Source organism: Paramormyrops kingsleyae, chromosome 4, assembly GCF_048594095.1.
Source record: "Paramormyrops kingsleyae isolate MSU_618 chromosome 4, PKINGS_0.4, whole genome shotgun sequence".
In the NCBI taxonomy this organism is placed as follows: domain Eukaryota; kingdom Metazoa; phylum Chordata; class Actinopteri; order Osteoglossiformes; family Mormyridae; genus Paramormyrops; species Paramormyrops kingsleyae.
The window spans coordinates 29,131,660-29,155,645 of record NC_132800.1 but is presented as its reverse complement, the minus strand read 5'-3'; the positions used below and the strand labels follow the sequence as shown (position 1 = coordinate 29,155,645).

The window sequence follows — 23,986 nt, the reverse complement described above, 5'->3', positions numbered from 1 at the left end:
GCAAATAAATATTGCAAATATAGTTCAAGAAATATGTTTATACTTGTGTGTTATTATTTAGTATATTTAGCATGTAATTCTTTTTTCATATTCTAAAAACATGTTTATCCCTGGGGAAGCCAGCCCACCTTATCATTATAGGAAAAATATGTCCATTGGCTAAAATGATCATACAGACCCAGTGAAATCAAAAACAGGTGTTTTGTAAAAATAACCCTTTCCCAGTCCATGTTATGAATGTGCCATATACGACCCACTGGACTGTTCATGCTGTTCCAACTTGTTCATTTCACCTATGAAATAAGGACAGAAAAGAAGGAAAAACCAAATCTTTGCAACATTCTCATTTTCAAAATGCATTTATTGAGTTTTCCTTTTCATCAGTCACCATGTGCTGGCAATAAAACACATGCTTCAAACACGCCAACCCATCAAGAAACAGGTCAAGTGAACAGACCTGCCAAAAGGTGTACTACACACAGAGAGTTTACTTGTGGTGGGTTGTAAGGTCTGGTGCAACACCTGTATTCCCTCTGTTTTTGTCTGAGGCTGGTGTTGAACACATGGAACATGATCATCACAGTTGCCAGAAAAGTTTCAAAACATCCAAAACCTAGTTGTACATGTTCTATAACATCTAAACATTATAACTGATGATGCAAAATTTCTGCCACTTACCTATTCACAGCTTGACAGGTGAATCTTTGCAGCATGTACAGCAACAACCTCAAACGCATTGGGGGCCATATTTATTGTGGAAAAAAATCTGGTTAATTCAGTCAGTAACCACTAAATGTGACTGTTACTGGGTCGTATATGGTACAATGGGCTGTAAAGCGAAAAAAAATTCTCAAGTTTGATGAGTGGGTTGAATGTAAGGCAGACATGAAAGGAAGGGTCGTATATGACTCAGTGGGTTCCCCGGGGTTAACCCATATGTGACATAGCAGGGGGCAGCTAATTCAGCGCCCGGGGAACAGTGCTTGGGGGCGGCACCTTGCTCAGGGTACCTCAGTGGTGCCAATCTTTCAATTACAAGTACACTTCCCTAACCATTAAGCCACCACTGCCCACAAGGGTCCAGAATGTACATATGGCCGGCTATGGGACACACTCTGCTGTTTGTGTCGGCGTGTAAAAAATGGAGGCCAACCTTTGCGGCTGTCTGTTACAGTCCTTGCCTGGATTTGCGCTGGTGGTCAGCACCGACGGCATGATCTTCTACGTCTCACCCACCATAGCGAAGTGCCTGGGCTTCCATCAGGTACGTCACGGTCACATGACCTCAGGCTCAGCGGGGTGAGGTCACGGTCACATGACCTCAGGCTCAGCGGGATTGTATCTGCATTACAGTGCCAGACTGTTTACGGTTTATTCCCAGTAATGGTTTGGCTAGTGATAAACATCAACCACGTAATATTCATAATATTATACATATTACAAATATTATTCTGCATATGAGAAATTTGCATTGAGCCCAATCAGGGTAATGCTTTATTTTCAAACATATGATTGCAAATCATTCCGTGAATTAGTGAATAAATACTTAGTAAAATCTGACGTGTCCATTACTGACGCATGAGAATGATCATTAAAACATTCGCCCCCCGCCCCCCCCCCCCCCGAACACGATGGCCCCAGTCTGGTCGACAGAGTCTAGCTTTATGGCTGAGCTCTCATTGTGTCGCTTGCTCCCATACTGATGTCATTAATCAGTACAAAACAATATGTATTTGCCACAGAGGTATTTTGTTGTTCTTCATGCCTTTGAAGTGTGTCACAGCTTCTCTGTGTTTTTGTTCCCGATGGTCCCTTATGGCTGCAGAGAGCATTTCCTCTCCGGGGCGAATTGCTATTTAGGCCGCATGTTTTCTGTTTCTGACTATGCACTCTGTGGCCGCGTGAGCTGAGAGCAGCGTCTGCAAGCTCAGGATTGCTTCTGCTCTGTTAGGATGCGTTATGCTAAGTACCGACCACCTTTCAGTCACATGGTCTCTGCAAGTCACATGGTCTTTTGGTCACATGGTCTCTGTAAACAGCCACTGGGATAACCTGAATGCAAAAAGACATCTTAGATAAACTCAGGTGTGACAGTATCATTGTCCTTGAAGTCAGGGGCGCCATTAAGGGGGAGGAAGTTATAGTAGGACCTTTCTGGGGGCCCTGAGTGACATAATGGAACATAACTGCATTGGCTGGGTAGGGGGCCCAATATGAAACACTTTCCTGGACCCCAAAACCTCTGCTTGGAATCATTGAAGGTTAAATCCAAAATGGGTTTTGCAGTTAGGAAGACCATGTCTGAAGTATCTGATAATGATTAACAATGAAAACAATTAATTGTTTTTCAGAATTAATCGTTTAATTTTCCGATGGATGATTCAAATCTTTCAGAGCAAAGTGGATAAGAAACAAAAGAATAAATTATATTTAATGCAGCAAAGATCAGATAATGGGCCTTCCTTTGATGTTAATATGTTCAGTGGGATCCTTAAGGGTGGCATGCTGTCGTTACTGGGGATATGGCTGTGGGACCCAAAGACTCTCAGGTGGGAAACTGGAGAAAATAGACATTTCCCAGAGCAGCCAAGCAGAAGCCAAGCTGGAAAGGGGGGTTACAAAAGCCGGGAAAATGGTGGTGGTGAATTTCACCGATAGGGCCACGATGAGGAGAATAGCTGTAATAACACATGTGAGCCTCCGGGGGCGCGTGGGAGCAGGTCTGGCCGGTGCTGGGCCGCGCAGGGCGAGGGGAGAGCCCTCGCTGTGCCGCTCCCCATGTTTCCTGCACGTTTTTACTGTGCGTCTGGCGGGTTTAGGCCTTGGTGACTGCATGCTGGGCACTGGCTGGACAAGTCGAGCTGGACGGGGGGGGGGCAGAGCTGGTCAGTCAGATGCTGACGCCTCATTTCTTGGTTAGACTGACGTCATGCACCAGAATGTCTTCGATTACATCCATCTGGAGGACCGACGGGAGCTGAGGCGGCAGCTGCACTGGGCCATGAAGCCGTCACTGAAGGGCGGCCTGGAGCCGCAGCCGGCCGCGGGGGCAGGTGGGAGCCCATATTTATATGTGTGTGCGTGTGTGTATTCATATGTGTGTGTGTACATATCTACATGTGTGTGTGTGTGTACGCAGGTGAGGACTTCGTGGTCGGCTCCCTCTTCGGCTCCCAGGACTATGACTTCATCCCCCCCGAATTCCAGGTGTTCTTGCAGCGCTGCTTTGCCGTGCGGATGCGGTGCCTGCTGGACAGCACCTCTGGCTTCCTGGTGAGTAGGGGGCGGGGCACAGGGAGGCTCCTCCCATCTGACCACCCAACAGTGACAGCGAATCAGTGACGGCTTTGGCCACGAAAGTGCTTTGTATCTATTAATCTATTAGATCAACAAATTGAAAAAATAAGCTGTTTAAATTCTTCAGAATGTTCTTAATTAAGTAACACAAGATTTACGCTGTTTCATCATCACTGCACATCTCAGGGCACACCGATTCACGCTGTTTCATCATCACTGCACATCTCAGGGCACACCGATTCACGTTGTTTCATCATCACTGCACATCTCAGGGTACACCGATTCACGCTGTTTCATCATCACTGCACATCTCAGGGCACACCGATTCACGCTGTTTCATCATCACTGCACATCTCAGGGCACACCGATTCGCGCTGTTTCATCATCACTGCACATCTCAGGGCACACTGATACACTTGATGTTGGAGCTGCACATCACAGTGTAGCGTGATTCTTGATGTTGGAGCTGCACCTCACAGTGCAGCGTGAGTCTTGATGTTGCAGCTGCACCTCACAGTGCAGCGTGATTCTTGATGTTGGAGCTGCACCTCACAGTGCAGCGTGAGTCTTGATGTTGCAGCTGCACCTCACAGTGCAGCGTGATTCTTGATGTTGGAGCTGCACCTCACAGTGCAGCGTGAGTCTTGATGTTGCAGCTGCACCTCACAGTGCAGCGTGATTCTTGATGTTGGAGCTGCACCTCACAGTGCAGTGTGATTCTTCATGTTTGAGCTGCACCTCACAGTGCAGTGTGATTCTTGATATTGGAGCTGCACCTCACAGTGCAGCGTGATTCTTGATGTTGGAACTGCACGTCACACACTGTCATGGGGCTCGGGTTGCATTCAGCAAAGCAATGCTCATGCTGCTTCCAGGCGGTGCAGTTCCAGGGCCGCCTGAAGCTCCTCCAGGGGCAGAAGCGGAAGACGGCCTTGGGCTCCCCCATGCCCCCCCAGCTGGCTCTCTTCTGCATGGTCACGCCCTTGCAGTTGCCTCCCATTGCTGGGGTCAAGTCCCGGGGCGCCGTGGTGAGGAGCAAACTCAGGAGTTCAGCTCTGTCTGTTCTGGAACACAGGTGAGCGCCCCCTGTGGACAGTGACTGGTGCTGCATATACACTATACATGGATTACTGTGTCCACGCTCTGAACGGCTTGATGTATGATAACTCGTGGTATGTCTCCTACAGTGAGAAAAGGCTTCTAGGTGCTGGGGGTAAGGTGTTCAGCGAGGAGACACAGCTTGTAAACCACACCCCCTGGACACCTCCATCAAGGAACGAGGGCCTTTACGTCAGTGAGGAGCCCTTGAAATTTTGCAGACCTGCTGTGGATGTGCAGAAAGCTCTTGGACATGAGAGTGTGTGGAGAGCACACACATCTCCAGGGGCACTGATGCTGGGCCAGAACTGCAGCCACCTTACAAACCGGCCCGGCAAAGTGGGCCATTTCGGAAAGGCCGGGTCCTACCAGGATGATGCCCAGCTGGCCACACTGTACAATAACATGCAGACCACAGAGCAGGAGAGCTTCTGCTCAGGTGGCATTAAGGAAGAGAGCGGCTTGAGCCTGCAAGGCGAGTGTTACGGCAGCCGAATACTGCAGGACATGCCCATCAAGGTGGAGCCGGACTCGGACTCAGACACCGGCTGTGATATCTATGGGATGCCCCCCGGTGAAACGTGGATGAGCAAGGGGCTCTCGGAGCAGAACTGTGATATGGGCTACGGGCTGAGCCTTCCGATCAAGAGGGAGTATAGCTGCAGTGTTTACACACCGTGCCAGACGGCTAGAGCCGGCACCGGTGCTCCGTGTGACGGGTTCTACCAAGCAGCAAGGGGGGGGCACAGGCCGGAGAAGTGTCCTTCAGCAAAAGTGCCCCAGTTCAGTGTGCAGTGCTTTTCATACCCAGACGGCCAGGCCAGGAATGGCACGGGGAGTCACCTTTACGGCAACCTGTCAGTGGAGGACAGAGACTACGTGGAGCTTGGCTACAAGTCTACGTGCAGGAGTCACGGTCTGCTCCACGCCATCAAGTGCGAGCCTGCCGACTCCCCGCCTTGGCCTGACAGCCATCAGCATTTTGGCCAAGTGTTCCCACTGCGAAATGGTGTCCCAGATATGTTTATGAATGCAGTGGCCAACAAGTCAAACCCATATGTGTACATGCAATAGGTATAGCTGACTTTTCTATTTAAACCTTACAGTGTCTGTTACTATTTACACTCCGTGATGAACTAGTATCAGATCCTGGGTGTCCCGTCCTTCATGTCCTGGACTTCCTGGAATAATACCCAGACTCACTGTGACTCTACACACACAGGAGAGCACCCAGACTCACTGTGACTCTACACACACAGGAGAGCACCCCCCCTTTGCCCTTACAAGTGCCCTTTTTTGATAACCGATGGCCCCCCACCTCTGATCGCAAAAATGGAATCTGTGGGAGTTTGAGCACCGCCACCCCACCCCCCCCATCTGTGCACATCACTGCTTAACACTGTTTTAGATCAATTTCCTGTTATTTTGTTGTGTTATGGGTAAAGCTTTTGTTGTGTTAGTCATTAAGTTGCACACAGGGTAAAAATGAGCACAATACAGTGCAAGGAGACAGAGAGAGAGAGAGAGTGGGAGAGAGACAAAGAAAGACAGAAAGAGAGGGAGACTTAGAGAGAGAGAGAGAGACAGAGAGCGGGAGGGAGAGAGTGGGAGAGAGTGGGAGAGAGAAAGAGAGGGAGACTTAGAGAGAGAGAGAGACAGAGCGCGAGAGGCTTGTGGTGGTCAGATAAGGACCGTATTCTTCAAGCCAAAATGAGCCCCCCCCCCCCACCTTCCTGAAAGGCAGCTCAGCCACATACACTTACCAGTTAAAGGTCCTGCTTTATTCTGCTATGCGTGAAACGAGGTTTACAAAAACATATTATCCCCTGATTTTTACCTTTTAAATTTCAAATAAAAATAAAAAAGTTATTTTACACAAATATTTAAAATAATAGCTCCATTTTATATACGTCCTTCAGGATTCACCGGGTAATCACGCTGAGCTTATTCCCATTACTGATACTGGTTTTGGAAGATGGAGACCAGTACCCGCTCAGAGGAAAACGAAAGACGTCCAAATGAAGGTATCGACGGACAGGGCCCAGTATGACTGTGTGACACTGGGAGTCGGGCATCACTGCGCGGCAGAGTCGGGCGTCACTGCGCGGCCGTCACCGGCCACTGGATGTGCCTTAATATTTTGGAAACAGATTGTGAAAAATGTATTAGAATAAAACAAATATGTTAGTGCTTAATTTGACTATCTGTGTGAGGAATAGTATGAGGGAAGGAGTGTGAAATGTTCTATACTGTATGGATCTGATTCGGTGTTGCCAGATCATTACTGGTGTGAATTTTTAAGCTGTGCTTGAGAGTTAACATCTGATATAGAAGTCGATTTATTGTGCATTACAGCCAGATGTCTTTGCACTTTCAATTTGGGTCATTGCCTTCATTTATAGGCTGGCTAATATCCATTTGGTATTCTTTTTTTGTAGACAGTAAAGTCATGTAGAAATTAATAATATATATCTACATTGTCATATTTATTGTCACCAAGAGCAGACCTGTATGTGTAAATGGACTGCTTTAGGGAAATGTGCTTTGGTTTATTTTCTGTAGTACATAAGAAAGCATCAGCAGGAAAAGCTCACTGGCTCTTGGCCGATTTTGTAGCTGCGAAGCAGCCAATGTCTATTTCAGCATTTTCTCTACGTTTTTCTGTGTATTTTCATAAATTTGGGGTAATAATAAAAATACAAACTTTCCTTAAATGTGTCATTTTTTCTTTACATCTGTGTTTACATGTGCAGGACGGGGCCAGATCGTGGCCCCTGGCAGTCAGCTTGTGTTGTGTTTGAAGGTCATACTGTTTAGCTTGCACTATAAATGTTGCGCCTTGAGGCCCTAGAGCTCACTAACGGGCTTAATTCCTACAGTGCATTAAAGGTCTTTTTACATAGCAAGCCACTTGCATTGTTTATTGCTGGTGTTTGCTAAATATGACACATACCAGGTCCTAGAACTTTATTCCATTACTTTGTTGTTTCTGAACCATGGCTTTGGCACTCTGCTGTTGCTAGGTAAACACTTAATTACTAAGCGTTAACAGAAATGTATTTAAATGATACTTTCTACATTAATACTAATAAACAGTTCAGCTCTAATGAAAACCATGTATCGTGAGAGCAGGACACGCAATTAAATGCTCTACTTCTATCTGTATTGACATATTTGAATTTTAAACTTTTACGATGTCGTGTTTTATATATACTGTTTTTGCCGTTTAAAATACTGAAATGCCAATGCGCTTGCATCGTGCTTACAGTATCGTTAACGTGCGCATGCGGGTGATGTGAAAACTACAAATCCCATAATGCAGCCGGTCTGATCAGCCTGCAGCGGTCAGCTGCTGCCGCTCTCGGGCGCTGCAGAAGACATCAACCACCGGGGACGGCTTCTCTCCGCTATTATATAATACGTAACTGTTCCCCCAATGTTTTCAGTGAATTGTTGATAAAATCGGATTATTTTGCACAGGTAGGATTATAATATTGTCTTTTTATTAAGGTTTCTTGTCTAAGAGAAAATGCATTGCTGCCTGTAACGAGGCCCTATTTTTATTATGCTGTGACTGTTATATTTAGTGTTTTTGTAATTAAGTAGCCGCCAGTGACATGCACGAAATGCAAATAATGAATTGGGATAGTATTAGTCAGCTGTTTACATAGTGCGGTATGCCATACGCTAGATAAGCGGTAACTGCGGAAATTATACAGAGACACTGTAACCGCAACTGGATGGCGGCGTTAGACACAATGCGGTTTGAATACGTCGTTTATTTATCGGTTGGCTTTATGGATATAAAAGAATAGTATTCGCGTCTATGGCTAAATCGAGTAGGCGAGGTGGCACGTAGGTCTCAGTGAGCATCGGAGGTTATGTAGGTCAGTGAGGCTGGAAATAGGCGCGGGGCAGAAACCGCTATGCGGTGTGATGTCACAGGGATCGGCACCGGCGCGTGGCTACAGTGTCCGCTAGGCCGTGTGACGTCACATGGATCGGCTCCGGCTCGTGGCTCCAGTGTCCGCGAGATGCCGCGAGCGCAGCCCCAGCTTGGGTTATTCCATCTGTCATTTAAAATGGCAAAATTAATCATTCAGTAATGCAATGCTGTCACATCAAGAGCTGACTTACTGAGCTTTAATTTGTTTGCTTTAAAAACTAGCAAGCAAATTTGGCCGTTTAAACACAATTTTGCCAATTTTGATTGCAGTACGCGACGGTAATTCAACCATAAGAATTACCTTTGTCCCTTATATTACATTAACCGTTTGGGCGTGTGTAATAAAATAAAACGAGCTCTGATAAATTTTAACGAATAAAGCCGGCAGTTATGTAAATGGTCTCCTTTAACGTTAGTTATAACTGTAAGTAAAATAAACGCCTTAAACTTAACTCTTAGCATAATTTGGACTTCTCTTTTAAAAATGAACTGTTTTGCTTAGCTGTCTTATTGAATGATTCTTCTTGTTGGTTTCAGCTCGCTGTCGCCATGGAGGAGACTGACCGTGAGGCCGTTGCCACGGCGGTACAGAGAGTCGCCGGCATGCTGCAGCGCTCAGATCAGCTGGACAAAGTGGAGCAGTACAGGAGGCGGGAGGCCAGGAAGAAGGCGTCGGTGGAGGCCAGGCTGAAGGTAGGCGGGGCTCAGCCCTCCTTCACGTCGCTGCCTCGCTTATTTATCTTATTTATAGACAGACATAAACAAATGTACATGAAGTGCAAACAAAGTTCAGTGGTGTGTTGTGAGTGGAGCAGGGTGCAGCAGTCAGGGAAACAGGTGTAGGTTGGTGTAGCAGGTCAGATGTTTGTAAGGGTGATGGCTCGAGGGAAGAAACTGTTCCTGTGGCGACTGGTCCTGGTCTGCCAGAGGGGAGGAGATCAAAGAGACTGTCCAGGGTGTGATGGGCCAGTGATGATTTTTCCTGCCCTTTTCCTTTTTCTAGAAGTGTACAGGCAGGGGGGCACCGATGATCCGTTCGGCTTATAAGTTGTTAAGTTGTATAATATGCACATTATACTTTTCTTTCTCTATAGTTATGTTGTACAGACATACGCCATATCCACTCTGCTGGCAGGTACTTGCTGTAATGGGTGTAGAAGAATTTTCTGGAAGTAATGTTGCATGTGTCCTTTGTGGCCAGCCCTGCTGTTTTCCTCAGCACGCACAATGCTCGGTTTAGTGTGATGGATCTTGTAAGCCTTCCAGTACTGTTGCGGTCTGGTCCCAGTTGCCGTGCGTGACAGCGGCCCTTTGTGCTGTCCCATTCCCAGCTGCTGGGTGTGTCACTCACTCGCTTTGAGAACAGAGTGTGATACAGGCAGCCCTGAACCTTGTTATTCTCTTGACTGCAGTGTAGGCTCTACTGCTCTTACTGCAGATCACCGCCAGGGCTTGGCTGCAGTGTTCAGTGTTCAGTGTTCATCTGTATAAAAACTGCTGGATGAAACAGAATGTCACTGTTTCCACAGACCAGGTATAGATCGGGTATAGATAGGCTGTACGGCTCGGGTAGCGACATGTACCGCCTGCCGTATGTGTACGTACCTCACGTACTTTACAACGGTCCCCGGTTTTTACCACTTTCTTCTACAGCATTTTGTTTCTTTGACAAGTTATCTGGCTAAGCAAGAAATCCTGCTTCACGATACGGACCCCAGTTCTTCTCTCAATAAAACGACCACCGTAGTTTGCTGTAAATGCAGACGATATGGTTTGCCGTAAAATGGCGGGGTGAACCGACGGGGCCGTGGCGGAACGCGGTGTACGTGTGCCTGAGCATTCTGCGCATGCGCAGACCTGCGAGGTGTAAATCAGGCAGGCGGGACAGATCGGCCATGACAACACTGACTCTTCAGCTCCAGGACTTATCTTTTTAATTATTTCTGTCATATCTGCCCTGTACAATTTTTGTACACAAAGCTTAAAATGCCAATGCAATTTTTATTTATATATTCCAGTATTTAATGCCAATAAATAGTTTCTTTATAAGGTGTATGTATGCGTATAATTAAACTATGATTAGGCTAACCATATAATAGTATTATAAAATGAACAAAGACAATTTGTTAATCGCAATTATTTGGCTGACCACAAATAGTCGTCAACTAAAATGTAATGATCGTGATACCCCTCTATGTATCTAAACACTGAATATGTTCCTGTGAATGCATTGATGGCCCGGTTCCTTATCCATCAGTAATGAAGGATCAGCGGTGGCATTTCGTGGTCATGTGACTCTGACACCGTGGTTGATCTCCCTTTGGATGGCAGTGGGTGAGAGCAGACTGCACTGGTTATAGGGGGAAAGGGATTGCAGAGATCTGGGCTTGTGCATTTTCTGTGAAGGCGCAGTTCACCGCATTCTCACAGTAGGATCTCATCCCCGTTCCTCCTCTGTCAGGCGGCCATCCAGTCCCAGCTGGACGGGGTCCGAACAGGCCTCCTCCAGCTCCACAATGCCCTGAACGAAGTCAAAGCCATCCAGGGCTCCCTGGCCGACGTCAGCAAGGACTGGAGACAAAGCATCAACACCATCGAGAACCTGAAGGACGTGAAGGAGGCGGTGGTGCAGCACAGCCAGCTGGCGTCGGCTGTGGAGAACCTGAAGAACATCTTCTCAGGTGGCGTACTGGGCCGGTCTTTATGGGACGGGTGGGGGTTTCCGTGACAGCACACCTTAAACTCACTTACAGAAGGTCTCTTGATCTTCGGTTGCACTGTGGTGTAGAAACACTGAGGACTGCAGATGTGCACGTAAGACCTTTTTCATTTCACCGTGGCGCAAAGGGGGTCCTGCTGAACTGGGTGGCGGATGAGCTGCTGATGGGATAGTAGGCAGTACAGAGATGCCAGTGGCTTGCACTGGGGAGCAGGGTCACAGATCCACTCTGGATGATGTACGGTGATTGTAGCAGTAGTTTTTCACAGTTTTGGTATCTTTGTATCTTTCTGAAACCAGAACCCTTAATCACGGATTGCTGCATGCGATGTTAATGAACTTCATGAAATGTTTCCTGTTTCAATATTTCTTGGAAGATTTGCTATGACACCTGCAACATAACATTTCATCCACAGACTATCTTTCATAAAGAGTTTTATACTTTGATATTATTTGTAATATTTTATAATCTGTAGTATTTTAGTATGATTTACTGCACATAACTGATTCTGTGTAAGTTAACAGTCTTTGCTTAATGCCCCTAAGACCTGGCCTGTTGCTTTAGAGGAAAACGCTGAAGCAGCCTTGATGTTTGGGTGTTAAGTTCTCATAAAGCAGCCCAGTGTTCAGGTCCCCATTTACCTGCAATGTAGTTGTTAGTATGTAGCAGTACTACAGTGACACGGAACAATCCGCGGCTAATTGCACAGAAATGATTTGTATTGTTTCTAAGCTTATTTCACAACCATTGGAGTGTAACCATAGTATCAAACCCACCTTTGCTTAGAGTTTGACTGAGGAGCTGCTGACCTCTAATGCAGCTCTGCTCACACAAGCTGCTTTTTACCTTCTGAATTTTGTAAATTCTCTATCCATTACATCGTGGGTTTCCAAACCTTTCAGCCTACGACTCCGAAAATGACAGTGCCAGAGACCCGTGACCCCCACTTTGCTCCATGAAATATTGGGGGAGGGGGGTCCTCCTTGGTAAATTTATCACAATTGGCTCTCTCCCGGCGTAATGCCGGGCGATGGACACTCTCTCCCGCCATAAAGCCCGGGCGATGGACGCTCTCTCCCGCCGTAAAGCCCGGGCGATGGACGCTCTCTCCCGCCGTAAAGCCCGGGCGATGGACGCTCTCTCCCGCCATAAAGCCCGGGCGATGGACGCTCTCTCCCGCCGTAAAGCCCGGGCGATGGACTCTCTCTCCCGCCGTAAAGCCCGGGCGATGGACGCTCTCTCCCGCCATAAAGCCCGGGCGATGGACGCTCTCTCCCGCCGTAAAGCCCGGGCGATGGACGCTCTCTCCCGCCGTAAAGCCCGGGCGATGGACGCTCTCTCCCGCCGTAAAGCCCGGGCGATGGACTCTCTCTCCCGCCGTAAAGCCCGGGCGATGGACGCTCTCTCCCGCCGTAAAGCCCGGGCGATGGACGCTCTCTCCCGCCGTAAAGCCCGGGCGATGGACTCTCTCTCCCGCCGTAAAGCCCGGGCGATGGACTCTCTCTCCCGCCGTAAAGCCCGGGCGATGGACGCTCTCTCCCGCCTTAATCTTGCTCCCTTTGATACTCGTTTTGAGTCTCCTCCTTCCTGCCCTGTCTGCTTCCTTCTCTGGTTCCTCTCGCTCTTTCAGCTGCTTGCGTCAGCCCCGTTCCTGTGCCCGCTGTAGGCGGGTGTAGGCGAGCCGGCCGGCTTGACAGCGCTCCCGCTGCCTCAGGCGATGCACATTCAGAATGTTCCGCCGTTGCTGCTCTGAGAAACTCTCTTGGTGGGGCACCAATGCTTCATTGTAAACATTACGTGACCGTTTTGCGTAAGGAAACGGGGGGTTAATTCTAATTGTTACGGCTTAATTCGACCCCTGAAATAAATCACCAATAGATGTCGGAATGAGCCTGGCAGCTGCTGAATTGTTTATCCTGCTGTGGAGGAAAGAGCGGACCACCCTGTCCGGGACCGGCAAGCAAATCCTCAGCATGAAAATGGCAACCAGTGGGGTCCGAATCGCTGAATTAAGTAACAGCACGGGCTTGATATCTGGCTTTCCTGGGCTCCGGTTAAGCAAACGGAAAATGCGTCACCCTAGAAAACGGGTACTGTGCCCTTTAAGGAGAAAACCGGCACTCCGGATGGTTCCGTAATCCGCTTGCGGTCGTGATGGGCCGCCGATACCCTGAAGGGGTTTGGGCAGGCTCTGCCGGGGTCGCCTCTGTGCTGCCTTCATCCACGGCTCGTCCTGCTGCAGAGGAGGGGTGCTGAGCTGCAGCCCTCCTCACATCTGGAGATGTGACCCCAGGTGTGGCTGGTTGTTGGCTTCGGTTAGGTACTTACTGATATGTATTGAATGACAGGTGTGGACCAGCAGGTATTGAGGCCTGGAATTCACCACTTCAGTCCCGTTTTCCGAACAGGTTTGAGATCCTGCATGTGATGTGAAACATAAAGCTTCTTGTTGACCCTTCTCCTCACCCCTCTCCTGCAGTGCCCGAGATTGTGCAGGAGACCCAGGAGTTGATCGAGCAAGCCCAGCTGCTGCAGGCCCACCGCAGGCTCATGGACCTGGAGTGCTCTCGCGACGACCTCATGTACGAGCAGTACCGCGTGGACAGCAAGAACGTGCACGACATGAACCTGATCCGCAGCTACTTTGACGAGGTACAGGTGCTCTCTGAGGAGCTGGGCAAGCAGCTGTGGATGGTGCTGCAGCGCGCCATAGTGACGGTGAGGCGCGACCCCACCATGCTGGTGTCGGCCGTGCGCATCATCGAGCGCGAGGAGAAGGTGGACCGCCGCATGCTGGACCGCGAGCGGCAGACCGGCTTCCTGCCCCCGGGGCGGCCCAAACGCTGGAAGGAGCGCATGTTCGCGGTGTTGGAGGGCACGGTGAGCGTGCGCATCGAGAGCACGCAGGCCGAGACCCGCGAGCTCGACAAGATGTGGCTGGTGCGGCTGCTGGAGATCACGCGCAAATACGTGCTGGATGACCTGCTGGTGGTGAAGAACCTGATGGTGCAGTGCTTCCCTCCGCATTACAACACGTTCCGCATCTTCTTCGACCTGTACCACAATGCCGTCTCGGTGAGGGTGCAGGAGCTGGCCGCCGAGGAGCTGGAGGCCAATGAGATTGTCACTCTGCTCACCTGGGTGCTCAACACGTACAGCAGGTATTTGGGTTCCGCCCTGCCTGATCCCTGCTGCTGCTGACGTAGCTCTTCACTGGTTTGCTGAAGTAGGTCTTCACTGGTTTGCTGAAGTAGGTCTTCACTGGTTTGCTGAAGTAGGTCTTCACTAGTTTGCTGAAGTAGGTCTTTACATTCAGTCCTTTTTGCTTGCTTCATAAAAATAAACCCACCAAAGCACTCTGCAGGTATTTAAGGGAGTGTTTATTTTATATATGAATATTAAGCAGAACAACCACCGTCTGCCTTCGGAACAGGAGCTTGGAATGTTGTCACGTGACTCTGGAAGTGTGGCAGGGGCTCTCAGGCCGATCTGAGTGAAATTACGGTCGGTGGAAATGGTGGCGGTGAGCGGCTGCAGGTTGGGCGCCCGAGGCGGCGCTCTCTTCAGTGCGATGAGCGTCCGCCTCATTCCCGTCTTGTGCTGCTGGTCGGACTTTGTGTTTCTCACGAGGTCCAGGCGACCCCTCCTTCCTTAGTTTTTCAGATGAGCCTCTTTTCTGCAGATTTGTTTGTCTGCATTAAAAGTTTGGTTGTAGGACTTTAAATCACAGTTTATAACACAATTTATGATTCTTTGTTGTGTTTACTCGGTTGTACTAATTCAGTAATTGTAGAGGTTAACCAGGGATTACTGGGGGATCAGTGCAGTAAATCCAAGCTTAGGAAGGCGTGATCCTGACTCCTGATCCATGCATGCTGGAATAGAAAGCCTACGGCCAGGCACGGGCCTGTCCTGGGTCCCCAACTGTCCTTTGGGCCATGAACACCCTGTTTTTGCAGCGAGGAAATGATGGGCGACCCCGAACTGGCCACCGAGTGCGACATCAACCAGTTGGAGCCCTTGCTGACTCAGGACGTTGTAGACGAGCTGCTCAGCAAGTACATCCAGACCATCACCGTGAGTCCAAGTTCCCCGTGTGTCACCATAACCAGTGGAGGTCAGATTAATTCAGGCTTGGTGAGGCCTTTGGTGATTGGCCGATATTTCCACAAGACTCTAGTCCTGAATTAGGTTTACGTGGATAGTTGTGTTTTACCATCACTCTGGCACTGAGCGTCTGTCTGTCCGGCTTTGCCGTCCCAGTCGAACATCACAGGCTGGCTTGGCAAAGCCCTGGAGACCGACAGGAAAGACTGGCAGAAGGACACAGAACCCGAAGCCGACCAGGACGGCTACTACCAGACCTCGCTCCCTGCCATCGTCTTCCAGGTACGCCGCCGCCTCGCCGGCCGGCGCCGGAGCATCGGACCCAGACCAGGCGCTGACGCTTACACAGACCCGCCGTGTCCCCCTAGATGTTCGAGCAGAATCTGCAGGTGGCCGCCCAGATAAACAAGACATTCAAGGAGCAGGTGCTGCATCTGTGCCTGAAGCAGATGGGCTCCTTCCTCCTAAGGTGAGGGGGCCTGGAGGGGGGGTTAGCGTTTGGGGGGGGGGGGTCGCGCTTCAGCTGGGGCTGCCAGCTTGGCATCACACACAGGCTACCGCTAAAAAGCCCGTTATCTGTATCTTACCCATATGTGCTTATATAGTACAACCTGTGTAACTTCATGCTTTACATTAACAGCACCTTCATAATGCCTTTATAATGCATTCATAGAACATTCATAAGCAGCATGTAAGTATCCTAACTTACCTTAACAGCTGTAATGTGCACTATTAACAAACATAAACCAATTGTGTGATTATAATGTTTGTTGTTATCATATAATGTTGCCTATTAGTGTGTATTAAACTGAATGTTCTATTAATGTATTATAAAGACATTATGAAGGTGTAGTTAATGTAAAGCGTTACTCTTTACTTTCACCTATACAGGGATTATCTGGCTTATTCCGTAAATCTCTGACTTGTAAATGTCCTTGCAGACAGTCCTGGTTGTGGACGTTAAGTTCCGTTGATATGAACTGGTTTAGGTACCAAGAAGAAGCGGTCGCCTATAAGAACGACCACCTGAAGGATCGCCAGCAGCCGCAGTGTTACGTTCAGTACATGATCGCCGTCATCAACAACTGCCAGACGTTCAAGTGAGTCGGTGCTGCAGGGTCCCGCGTGAGGGATGGTGGCTGCCGGGGTGTGTCAGCCTCCAAGAGCTCGTTATATCTGTGTCATTTAGCTGATGCAGGGCAGGTACATCCTAGGTGCTTTTTCGTAATATGGTGAGTTTTTGCATATTAATGAAAATAACTTTCTGCCTCTCCGCCAGGGAGTCAATTAATAGCTTAAAGAAGAAGTACACCCTTAAAACGGAGCCAACGCAGCACGACGCTGCCATCGAGGGGACGCTGAGCGAGGTGGCCAGGGAGGGCTGCCAGTTCCTGCTGGATGAGGTCTTCCTGGACTTGGAGGTAGGAATGCTGGCAGGCGGCGGTTACCCGGAACGTATGGACAGGCGGCGGTTACCCGGAACGTATGGGCAGGCGGCGGTTACCCGGAACGTATGGGCAGGCGGCGGTTACCCGGAACGTATGGGCAGGCGGCAGTTACCCGGAACGTATAGATGTGAGCTGGGGCAAGAGGAGAGGTGTGGCCTTGTGGGTGTGGCCACAGAGGATGTGTTGCCATGTGGGTGTGGCCACAGAGGATGTGAGACCTTGTGGATGTGGCCACAGGGTGTGTGACATTGTGGGTGTGGCCACAGGATGTGTGACATTGTGGGTGTGGCCACAGGATGTGTGACATTGTGGGTGTGGCCACAGGATGTGTGACATTGTGGGTGTGGCCACAGAGGATGTGAGACATTGTGGGTGTGGCCACAGAGGATGTGAGAGCTTGTGGGTGTGGCCACAGGGTGTGTGACATTGTGGGTGTGGCCACAAAGGATGTGAGACCTTGTGGATGTGGCCACAGGGTGTGTGGCCTTGTGGGTGTGGCCACAGAGGGGGTGTTTCTGTGATATTGAAGTTGTGGTCTGAGAAGAGATGACCGGAGACCATGCCAGCACCCCGTGACACCGTCAGTGTGACTGTCCTGCATTTCCATCAGGTGCCTCGTAGGAAATGCAGAGAATCCCGTAAATTGAGGTTAAAGTCCCATTGAATGTGACAGTATTGAGCTTAAGGTACTTCAATACGTTATGAAGTATTAGGGTGAAGCACAAAATCGAATGGAATATAAAATGGTGCAATAAGGGTGCAATAAGTTTAATATTCACAGAACAGGAATCTTTAATCTGCAGCGTGACTTTTTAATGCGTTTTTCAAGGTCACTGAGCAGCTTTTATGAATTTCCTCCCTATTACACCCTCACTGTAACGTTCTACTTCCAGAGGTGTCGCTGTTCATGTTCCACGTTTAATAAGGGCTAAATTAATAGTCTAACGTTTGAGGAATTCCAAAAATGGGGACTTCTGTCTGGGATGTGATAGGTAATCATTCCGAAGTCCTGTATGCCCTGGCCAGGCTCCAGAACCCGCTTGTCTGTGGAGCAGACCCTGGCCCCAGAACCCGCTTGTCTGTGGAGCAGACCCTGGCCCCAGAACCCGCTTGTCTGTGGAGCAGACCCTGGCCCCAGAACCCGCTTGTCTGTGGAGCAGACCCTGGCCCCAGAACCCGCTTGTCTGTGGAGCAGAGCCTGGCTCCTCTCATCTTCTGTTGTCCAGGCCTGGCACTGTGGCTGCTCATGGACCTTTTCCTCTTCCCAGCATCACCTCAGCGAGCTCCTGACCAGGAAGTGGCTGGGTGGCTCTCATGCCGTGGACACCATCTGTGTCACCTTGGAGGACTACTTCAACGACTTCTCCAAGATCAAGAAGCCCTACAGCCAGGTAGGTCGCGTAAGGCGGAGCGCGGCACCGGGCCCGACGCGGGCTTCTGCGTGAGGCTGCTCTGGGGCGCCATGCCCAGATGACGAGAGCCCTGCACCTGATGGTTCCCCCATGAGATGTGACCAAGGCTGTGCACGCCGCCCTGCAGGACATGACGCGCGAGGCGCACCGCAGGGTGGTGCAGGAGTACCTCAAGGCCGTGCTGCAGAAACGCGTCACCTTCAAGAACGCCGACGAGCGGCGGGAGGGCGCCGAGCGCATGATCAAGGAGGCGGAGCAGTTCAAGTCCCTCTTCAGGAAGCTCTCCGCTGCAAGTAGCCCCGCCTTCCTCACGTGCCCTTAACCTGGAATCTCACCATCGTCTTCGTCATGTCTGTGTCAGGTTCACAGAGTTCTCTGGGACCGTGTGTGTGTGCGTAGTGCGCGCGTGTGTGTGTGTGCTCATTCCTCACATTCGTTCTATCTTTACCTCTAATAGCTACTTCACAGATGGGTGTCCTTGGCATAATTGTTCAGTGGCAGGGCCTGTTCTCAGACTAAAACCTGAAGCTCTTTCGTTTGCAAGTCCCTGAAGCCACTAGGTGGCCCGCTTCCACTGAGACAGAGGCACTAAGTCAGGGAGCTTCAAATCTGGACCTCGATTCCAGTTCCAGTCCGCGTTCTCACTTCTGCCATGTACTTAGTTTACTAATGGCTGATTCTGATTGGCCAGAGGCTTCACAGCTGGCTCACAGGTAAAGGAAGGCTGGAAACTCAGCAGGGCTCGGACCCTGAGGACCGTGACTTGAGTAGCCCTGCACTGAAAGCTCTCCTGATGCATTTCAGGGGGAGGACACCGACCGTCTCTGTGACAGCATAGCCGCCATCGCTGAGGTCTTCAAGCTGACGGACCCCTCTCTTCTCTGCCTAGAAGTCTCCACCCTGGTCTCCAAGTACCCTGACATCAGGTGAGACCCCCCCCCCCCCGAAGTGATCAGGACTTTGACGTTGGCCCCCATTGCATGATGGGTAACACGATTCCCCGAGGAGCGTCTGATGGTCTGCGCTCCCTCAGGGACGAGCACGTGGTGGCCCTGCTGGCCGTACGCGGGGACGCCTCCAGGGACATGAGGCAGACCATAATCGAGACGCTGACCCAGAGCAAGTCCTCGCTGCCAGCCACCGCGCAGCCCATCTTCAAGGACATCACCGTGTCCTCCACCACCTCCATGGCCGTGCCCAAGCTGCTGAAGTAGGTGTGGGTGCGGCGCCGTGCCCGGTATCTGCATGGACGTGCCCTCCCTAAAAGCGGGTATCTCCTGAGGGAGCAGCTGACTGACGATCTGCAGGAGGGTCTGATACCCGGGTGGCACGACGTGGCGACGAGTCAAAGCGAATCATCTGAAGGACAGAGACCCTCCGTGCTCGGAGCCGTGCTAATCCACCTGAATGCGGGCAGTGGCTTAACTCTGGTCAGTGGGTTTAACAGCTTCGGAAAGTATTTAATCTTTTATTAAAACTCACAGTTTATCATCTGCCTGCTTCCTACGTCCAGACCAAGATTCTGTTTCAACCAACCAGTTCATTACTCTCTGACTGTGACTCTTTATACTCAACTGGTTGGCTGAAACAAAATCTCGGTCTGGACTTGTACTCCCTGGACCCGAACCACCTGGCTCAGCCGGAGGATTGTTGTCGTTGTGAATATTTAATAAAATAACACTTGTCAGTATGGAATGGTGTGTGAAATAGATGGTGAACATCCTTGGATTTCCTCTGTAACATTCAAAGGTCTAGTTCCCACCCTGCAGTATTGAAAGGCTGCATGTTGCTTTGTCCTTGTTTCGCAGAGCTGCTGTTCCTCTTTCTGTCAGGTTGTAAAAATAAAGCCCTGTGGCAGTTGATTTTAAAGCCGCAATCTAGCCAGCGGCCAGGTGGGGGCGCTGTGACGGTACCGACAGCTGTAGCAAGGCAGCTGTCGGGCACTGAGTTGCGTGACCTCTGCTAATTGTTGTTGTTATTCTGATCCTGTTTGGTCTAACATGGAAAGTGACTCAGATAGCAGCCACTGATACTGTTTTAAACCCGTGAATCAATGATCCGCTCCGTTTTAGTCTTGGCAGTTTGCTTGGAAATAGGACCTACTGTTTTTTATAATGTAATGGAAGGTCTGGGAAGACTGGGAAGGGCAGAACCGGACTGGCGAGGTAGGTCAGGCTAAGAAGGGGCAGTCGTGTGCTCATTCACGCACGTGTGGCCAGGTGAAGCAGCACCCTTTACGCTATGGAGCGGAATCCTGGATTGATGATTTGTTTACCGTAATTCACTTAATAGATGGATCAAGCCTAATGAATGAACTCTGCTGGAAAGAGGCCATCCTGCAGTTGGCTTTCAGAGTGATGAAAGCGATGGAAAACACCCTTACATCACTGTACTTGTCTAATACTGCCCCCTTCTGGATAATTTAATATATGCAATTTATACGCTACACTGAAGTGCATTTTTTTTATATATATATATTTGTGATTTTTAAAGGTATGCTCAGGTACATTCATTCACAAACGAATTATGAGACAAATTCAGGAACTACAACAAACTTCCAATATTTTATTTTTAATAAGTGCTCTTCTGCCTGCTTGCTCTAGGAATGCAGTTATACTCTAGCCAAAGATTAACAAAAAAATAATTTATATAAACTTGCACTGGGGCTGTCAGCATATCTGGACACTGAAGCAGCTGTGATTAAGTTGGGAGTATGAGTGATACACTCTGTCCTCCCGTTAATCCAGTTTAGTCCTCTGCTCTGGCTTATAATGGCAAATGATCTCCACCAGGACATATGTGTTTATGAGCAGGAAGAGCAGGCCGGCCAGCCAGACGAGCACAAAGGTATTCTGTCCCTCAAACTCCAAGAGGTATGCTGGGGCTAACCACACCGCCTGGGAGACAAAGCCAACAACACGACTGTCAGGATAAACATTCCTCATCTATCCACTGTCTGTCACAGGACTTTGAATGATGCCCTACGGCCAAAAACACGGCTGAATGGATATGTCCAGGACAAATGTTTTGGGGAGTTGTGCTGAAATCTAGCAGTTTCCTGAAGTATGTAAATAACTGCAGTGCAGCGTCTTGTACGTCTATTACGTGGCTGGTAAATCACAGCCAGTGCCGAACCGGAGTTACCTGTCCAGCGAACCAAAGCACCAGGAGAGCCAGTCCCCTCCTGAGTGACATGGCGAGCCGAGGGAGGACTAGCGGCATGAGGCACAGGTACCACAGGAAGTACTGTAACAGACAGGAAGCAGGGTTAACGGTGCCACAGGAAGCACTGTAACAGACAGGAAGCAGGGTTAACGGTGCCACAGGAAGCACTGTAACAGACAGGAAGCAGGGTTAACGGTGCCACAGGAAGCACTGTAACAGACAGGAAGCAGGGTTAACGGTGCCACAGGAAGCACTGTAACAGACAGGAAGCAGGGTTAACGGTGCCACAGGAAGCACTGTAACAGACAGCACACAAGTCAATCTGTGCATCAACCTGCAGCTCAGTACGTTTTTTATAACTATATGTATTTTGGCTGGAAGCAACAACGTCCATCCATCCATCAATCCATTATCTCCCGCAACAACGTTCACTGGAATAATATTCTCCTATCACAATTATTTGCGTGAGACAATTTATTTTGACTTGATCATTATGAATTTCAAGGTACTTCTATGGGCTACAGACATGGAGCGGGGGCTGGTACCTGGGACGTGCACACTTTATTGAAGCAGACAAAGATGGCCGTGTTCAGGAAGCAGCAGAAGGCCAGGTCAGAGTGGTAGGCCAGTGAGGTGAGCAGGAGCAGCGCTAGCTGGGGCAGGAATGCGGCCAGGCCCAGCGCCAGGCTCCAGGAGCTCTCCGCGGTCAGGTACAGCATGTAGAAGTAGGCAGAGAAGTTATGCCGGATGTCCCTCCTGGTCAGGTGGTAGAGGTAAGTTTCCTGCAGGAATTCCCAGCCGTACCTTTGCCAAGGAAAGACAAGGAGGATCACAGCCGAGCAGGACCCAGGCCGGCAGATAAGCCTCATCATCGACGGCAGAAACTTCAAGCTCAAATGAAGCAGGAGGAAGCTTCAAATGGAGATGCATGGCTTAGCATGGCTTATGGTTCCCTCCAAAATATAAACCACGGCTGCCCCCAAAATGCTGCGTATAACTGCCCGACTGACGGGTTCGTTCCTTTCTGCCAGGTTCACTTACATCTGGTAGAACAGTAAAGTAAATCCGCAGAAGACCGATCCGGAAACAGCGGCAAACACAAGCAGGTCCCTGTTTAAGAACCTCCGGAGGGCTTTCACCAGCTTTCCTCCACAGTGGGGTGGTACCGTGACCGAGGTGCCGCGTCCCGGGGCGGCCCGGAGTGACAGGGCGATGGGCAGGGCGTAGGTCACCGGGTAAATCTTCATGTGCACCGAGAGCCCGTAGAAGGCGCCTGCTCGGGCCGGGTGCCCATCCTCCAGGCAGGCCAGCGTGGCGAGCACCAGGGCGGCCAGCAGGCCCTCCGCGTTCCCCCGGCTGGAGACGCCAGCGGGCAGGGGGTTCAGCAACCACAGGGAGCAGTACCGACAGGCCAGCTGACACGGCATCCCCCGCCGGCGCAGGATGCTGTACGTCAGGTAGCCAGAGATGAGGTCACATGCCATGAAGAGCAGCTTCCCAAAGTGCACGCTCAGGTAGATGTTAGGGGCCAGCATCCAGGCCAGCAGGGGGGTGTAGCGGTAAGTGGATCTCCTGTACGGCGACGCGCCCTATTAAACGTCACATAGGCAGGGATGCACGTAAGTCCGCATTCACCTTAAAAAGCGAAATGTGCGGCATTCGATTGGTAAAACAGCGCATACATATTTTATGTGTATTTGCACTGCTGTGACGAGAAAATACCGTGCATTTTTACCTTTATACCGCAAATGGAAGACGAATCAGTATATAAAGATTAAAATGCACGATAATTTCTTGTCATATTAGTGCAGATGCGTGAGCTGTCACAACAATCGATTGCTCTGCATATTGACAAACAATATAACGACTGCAAGAACACGTTCATTGTGATTTCTCTTAGAACTGCATGCAATATACAGATTTTGTGCAATATCACAAGCCACAGAACGTATTTATAAAGCGCCAGAATACAGAATTTAACCAGACGTAACCAACCTGTGTGACGAATCTGGATGCATCTGTGAATACGTGGTAGTCGATGTCTGTGTATTTCACCTCCATAGTTTCATCCTGATACATCCCAAAGAAAGTCATGAGAATTCGCATCAGAAGCGCCGAAGCGAATAACAGCCGCTTCCCGGTCAGGACGGCGCCCGCCCGGTCCATGGCGGGGACCGTGACTGTGTTCATGGCTCCTGACCCGCACCTATAAGCCTAAAGGTGATGCACGCCGTGCATGCTGCTATGACACTGCGTCCCTTAAGCCGCTACATCCCTCACCTATCATAACTATAACCATACACAACACAGACAGCTAGCCCTCCGCTCCGATGCGCCGTAAGAAAAAACCTAAACAGGGGTGTCCTGACGCCAGCCGGGCCCCCAGCCTGCGATTCGCCAAGACGCCTTCACTTCCGTATGAGTGCGCCAATGGCTTTAAGCAGGAAGCCTGCGACCCCGAAAGTGGTTCTCCGTCGCTTTTCCGCGCGTCAGTGCTTTAATATGGAGCGAGACATGAGCCGCATGTACGGACAGACGCTGGCGACGACACCCACATGTTTAGGGAAAATGTGGGCCTGCTATTTTCTTTAAAATGGGAGAGATTATTGTGGAAACCTGGTGTTTTTCCTCGCGTACCCGTTTGACGTCATCTTCCCTGGCCGAAGACCAGTTTCAATACTTGCAGAGGACGGTAAAAGTCCCCGGATGCTGGGGTGAGTCTCAATACCAAAGACGAAGAAAAGCATGGGATTGGTCTCGTTCGGCGAGGATGCAGCTGACTTATCGCTCCTG

At 49.9% G+C, this 23,986-nt stretch overlaps 3 protein-coding genes across 3 annotated transcripts in view; 2 read left to right on the top strand and 1 right to left on the bottom strand.

The window, feature by feature from the left end:
* The window catches only part of LOC111834002 (uncharacterized), a 46,773-nt gene extending 39,664 nt beyond the window's left edge, over positions 1-7,109 (top strand). The window contains exons 5-9 of the mRNA XM_023792845.2: positions 1,175-1,264; positions 2,921-3,053; positions 3,140-3,273; positions 4,173-4,372; positions 4,485-7,109. Of these exons, the coding sequence (XP_023648613.2) occupies positions 1,175-1,264; positions 2,921-3,053; positions 3,140-3,273; positions 4,173-4,372; positions 4,485-5,469 (1,542 nt within the window). The 3' untranslated portion in view covers positions 5,470-7,109. The remainder of the gene's footprint in view (positions 1-1,174; positions 1,265-2,920; positions 3,054-3,139; positions 3,274-4,172; positions 4,373-4,484) is intronic.
* Positions 7,110-7,718: 609 nt separating this feature from the next.
* Positions 7,719-19,723, top strand: exoc3 (exocyst complex component 3). The gene is made up of 13 exons (XM_023792850.2): positions 7,719-7,875; positions 8,879-9,034; positions 10,803-11,022; positions 13,541-14,222; positions 15,021-15,138; positions 15,325-15,450; positions 15,537-15,637; positions 16,158-16,268; positions 16,448-16,589; positions 17,885-18,007; positions 18,156-18,317; positions 18,833-18,954; positions 19,062-19,723. Exons 2-13 carry the CDS (start codon positions 8,891-8,893, stop codon positions 19,240-19,242), a joined length of 2,232 nt encoding a protein of 743 aa, XP_023648618.2. The 5' UTR covers positions 7,719-7,875; positions 8,879-8,890; the 3' UTR covers positions 19,243-19,723.
* Positions 19,724-20,573: 850 nt separating this feature from the next.
* pigm (phosphatidylinositol glycan anchor biosynthesis, class M) lies at positions 20,574-23,835 on the bottom strand. Its single transcript, XM_023792851.2, has 5 exons — positions 23,189-23,835; positions 22,235-22,782; positions 21,739-21,997; positions 21,173-21,274; positions 20,574-20,925 (listed from the first exon to the last, which is right to left on the bottom strand). Exons 1-5 carry the CDS (start codon positions 23,381-23,383, stop codon positions 20,767-20,769), a joined length of 1,263 nt encoding a protein of 420 aa, XP_023648619.2. The 5' UTR covers positions 23,384-23,835; the 3' UTR covers positions 20,574-20,766.
* Between the last annotated feature and the right edge of the window lie 151 nt (positions 23,836-23,986).

Coding starts and splice junctions, on each gene's coding strand:
- exoc3 (XM_023792850.2), top strand. CDS start 8,891: ATGGAGGAGACTGACCGTGAGGCCGTTGCCACGGCGGTACAGAGAGTC. Junction 16,269..16,447: donor AACAACTGCCAGACGTTCAA/GTGAGTCGGTGC, acceptor CCTCTCCGCCAG/GGAGTCAATTAATAGCTTAA. Junction 18,008..18,155: donor TCAAGAAGCCCTACAGCCAG/GTAGGTCGCGTA, acceptor GCCGCCCTGCAG/GACATGACGCGCGAGGCGCA.
- pigm (XM_023792851.2), bottom strand. CDS start 23,383: ATGAACACAGTCACGGTCCCCGCCATGGACCGGGCGGGCGCCGTCCTG. Junction 21,998..22,234: donor ACTTTACTGTTCTACCAGAT/GTAAGTGAACCT, acceptor TCCTTGGCAAAG/GTACGGCTGGGAATTCCTGC. Junction 20,926..21,172: donor TGCTTTGGTTCGCTGGACAG/GTAACTCCGGTT, acceptor TTTGTCTCCCAG/GCGGTGTGGTTAGCCCCAGC.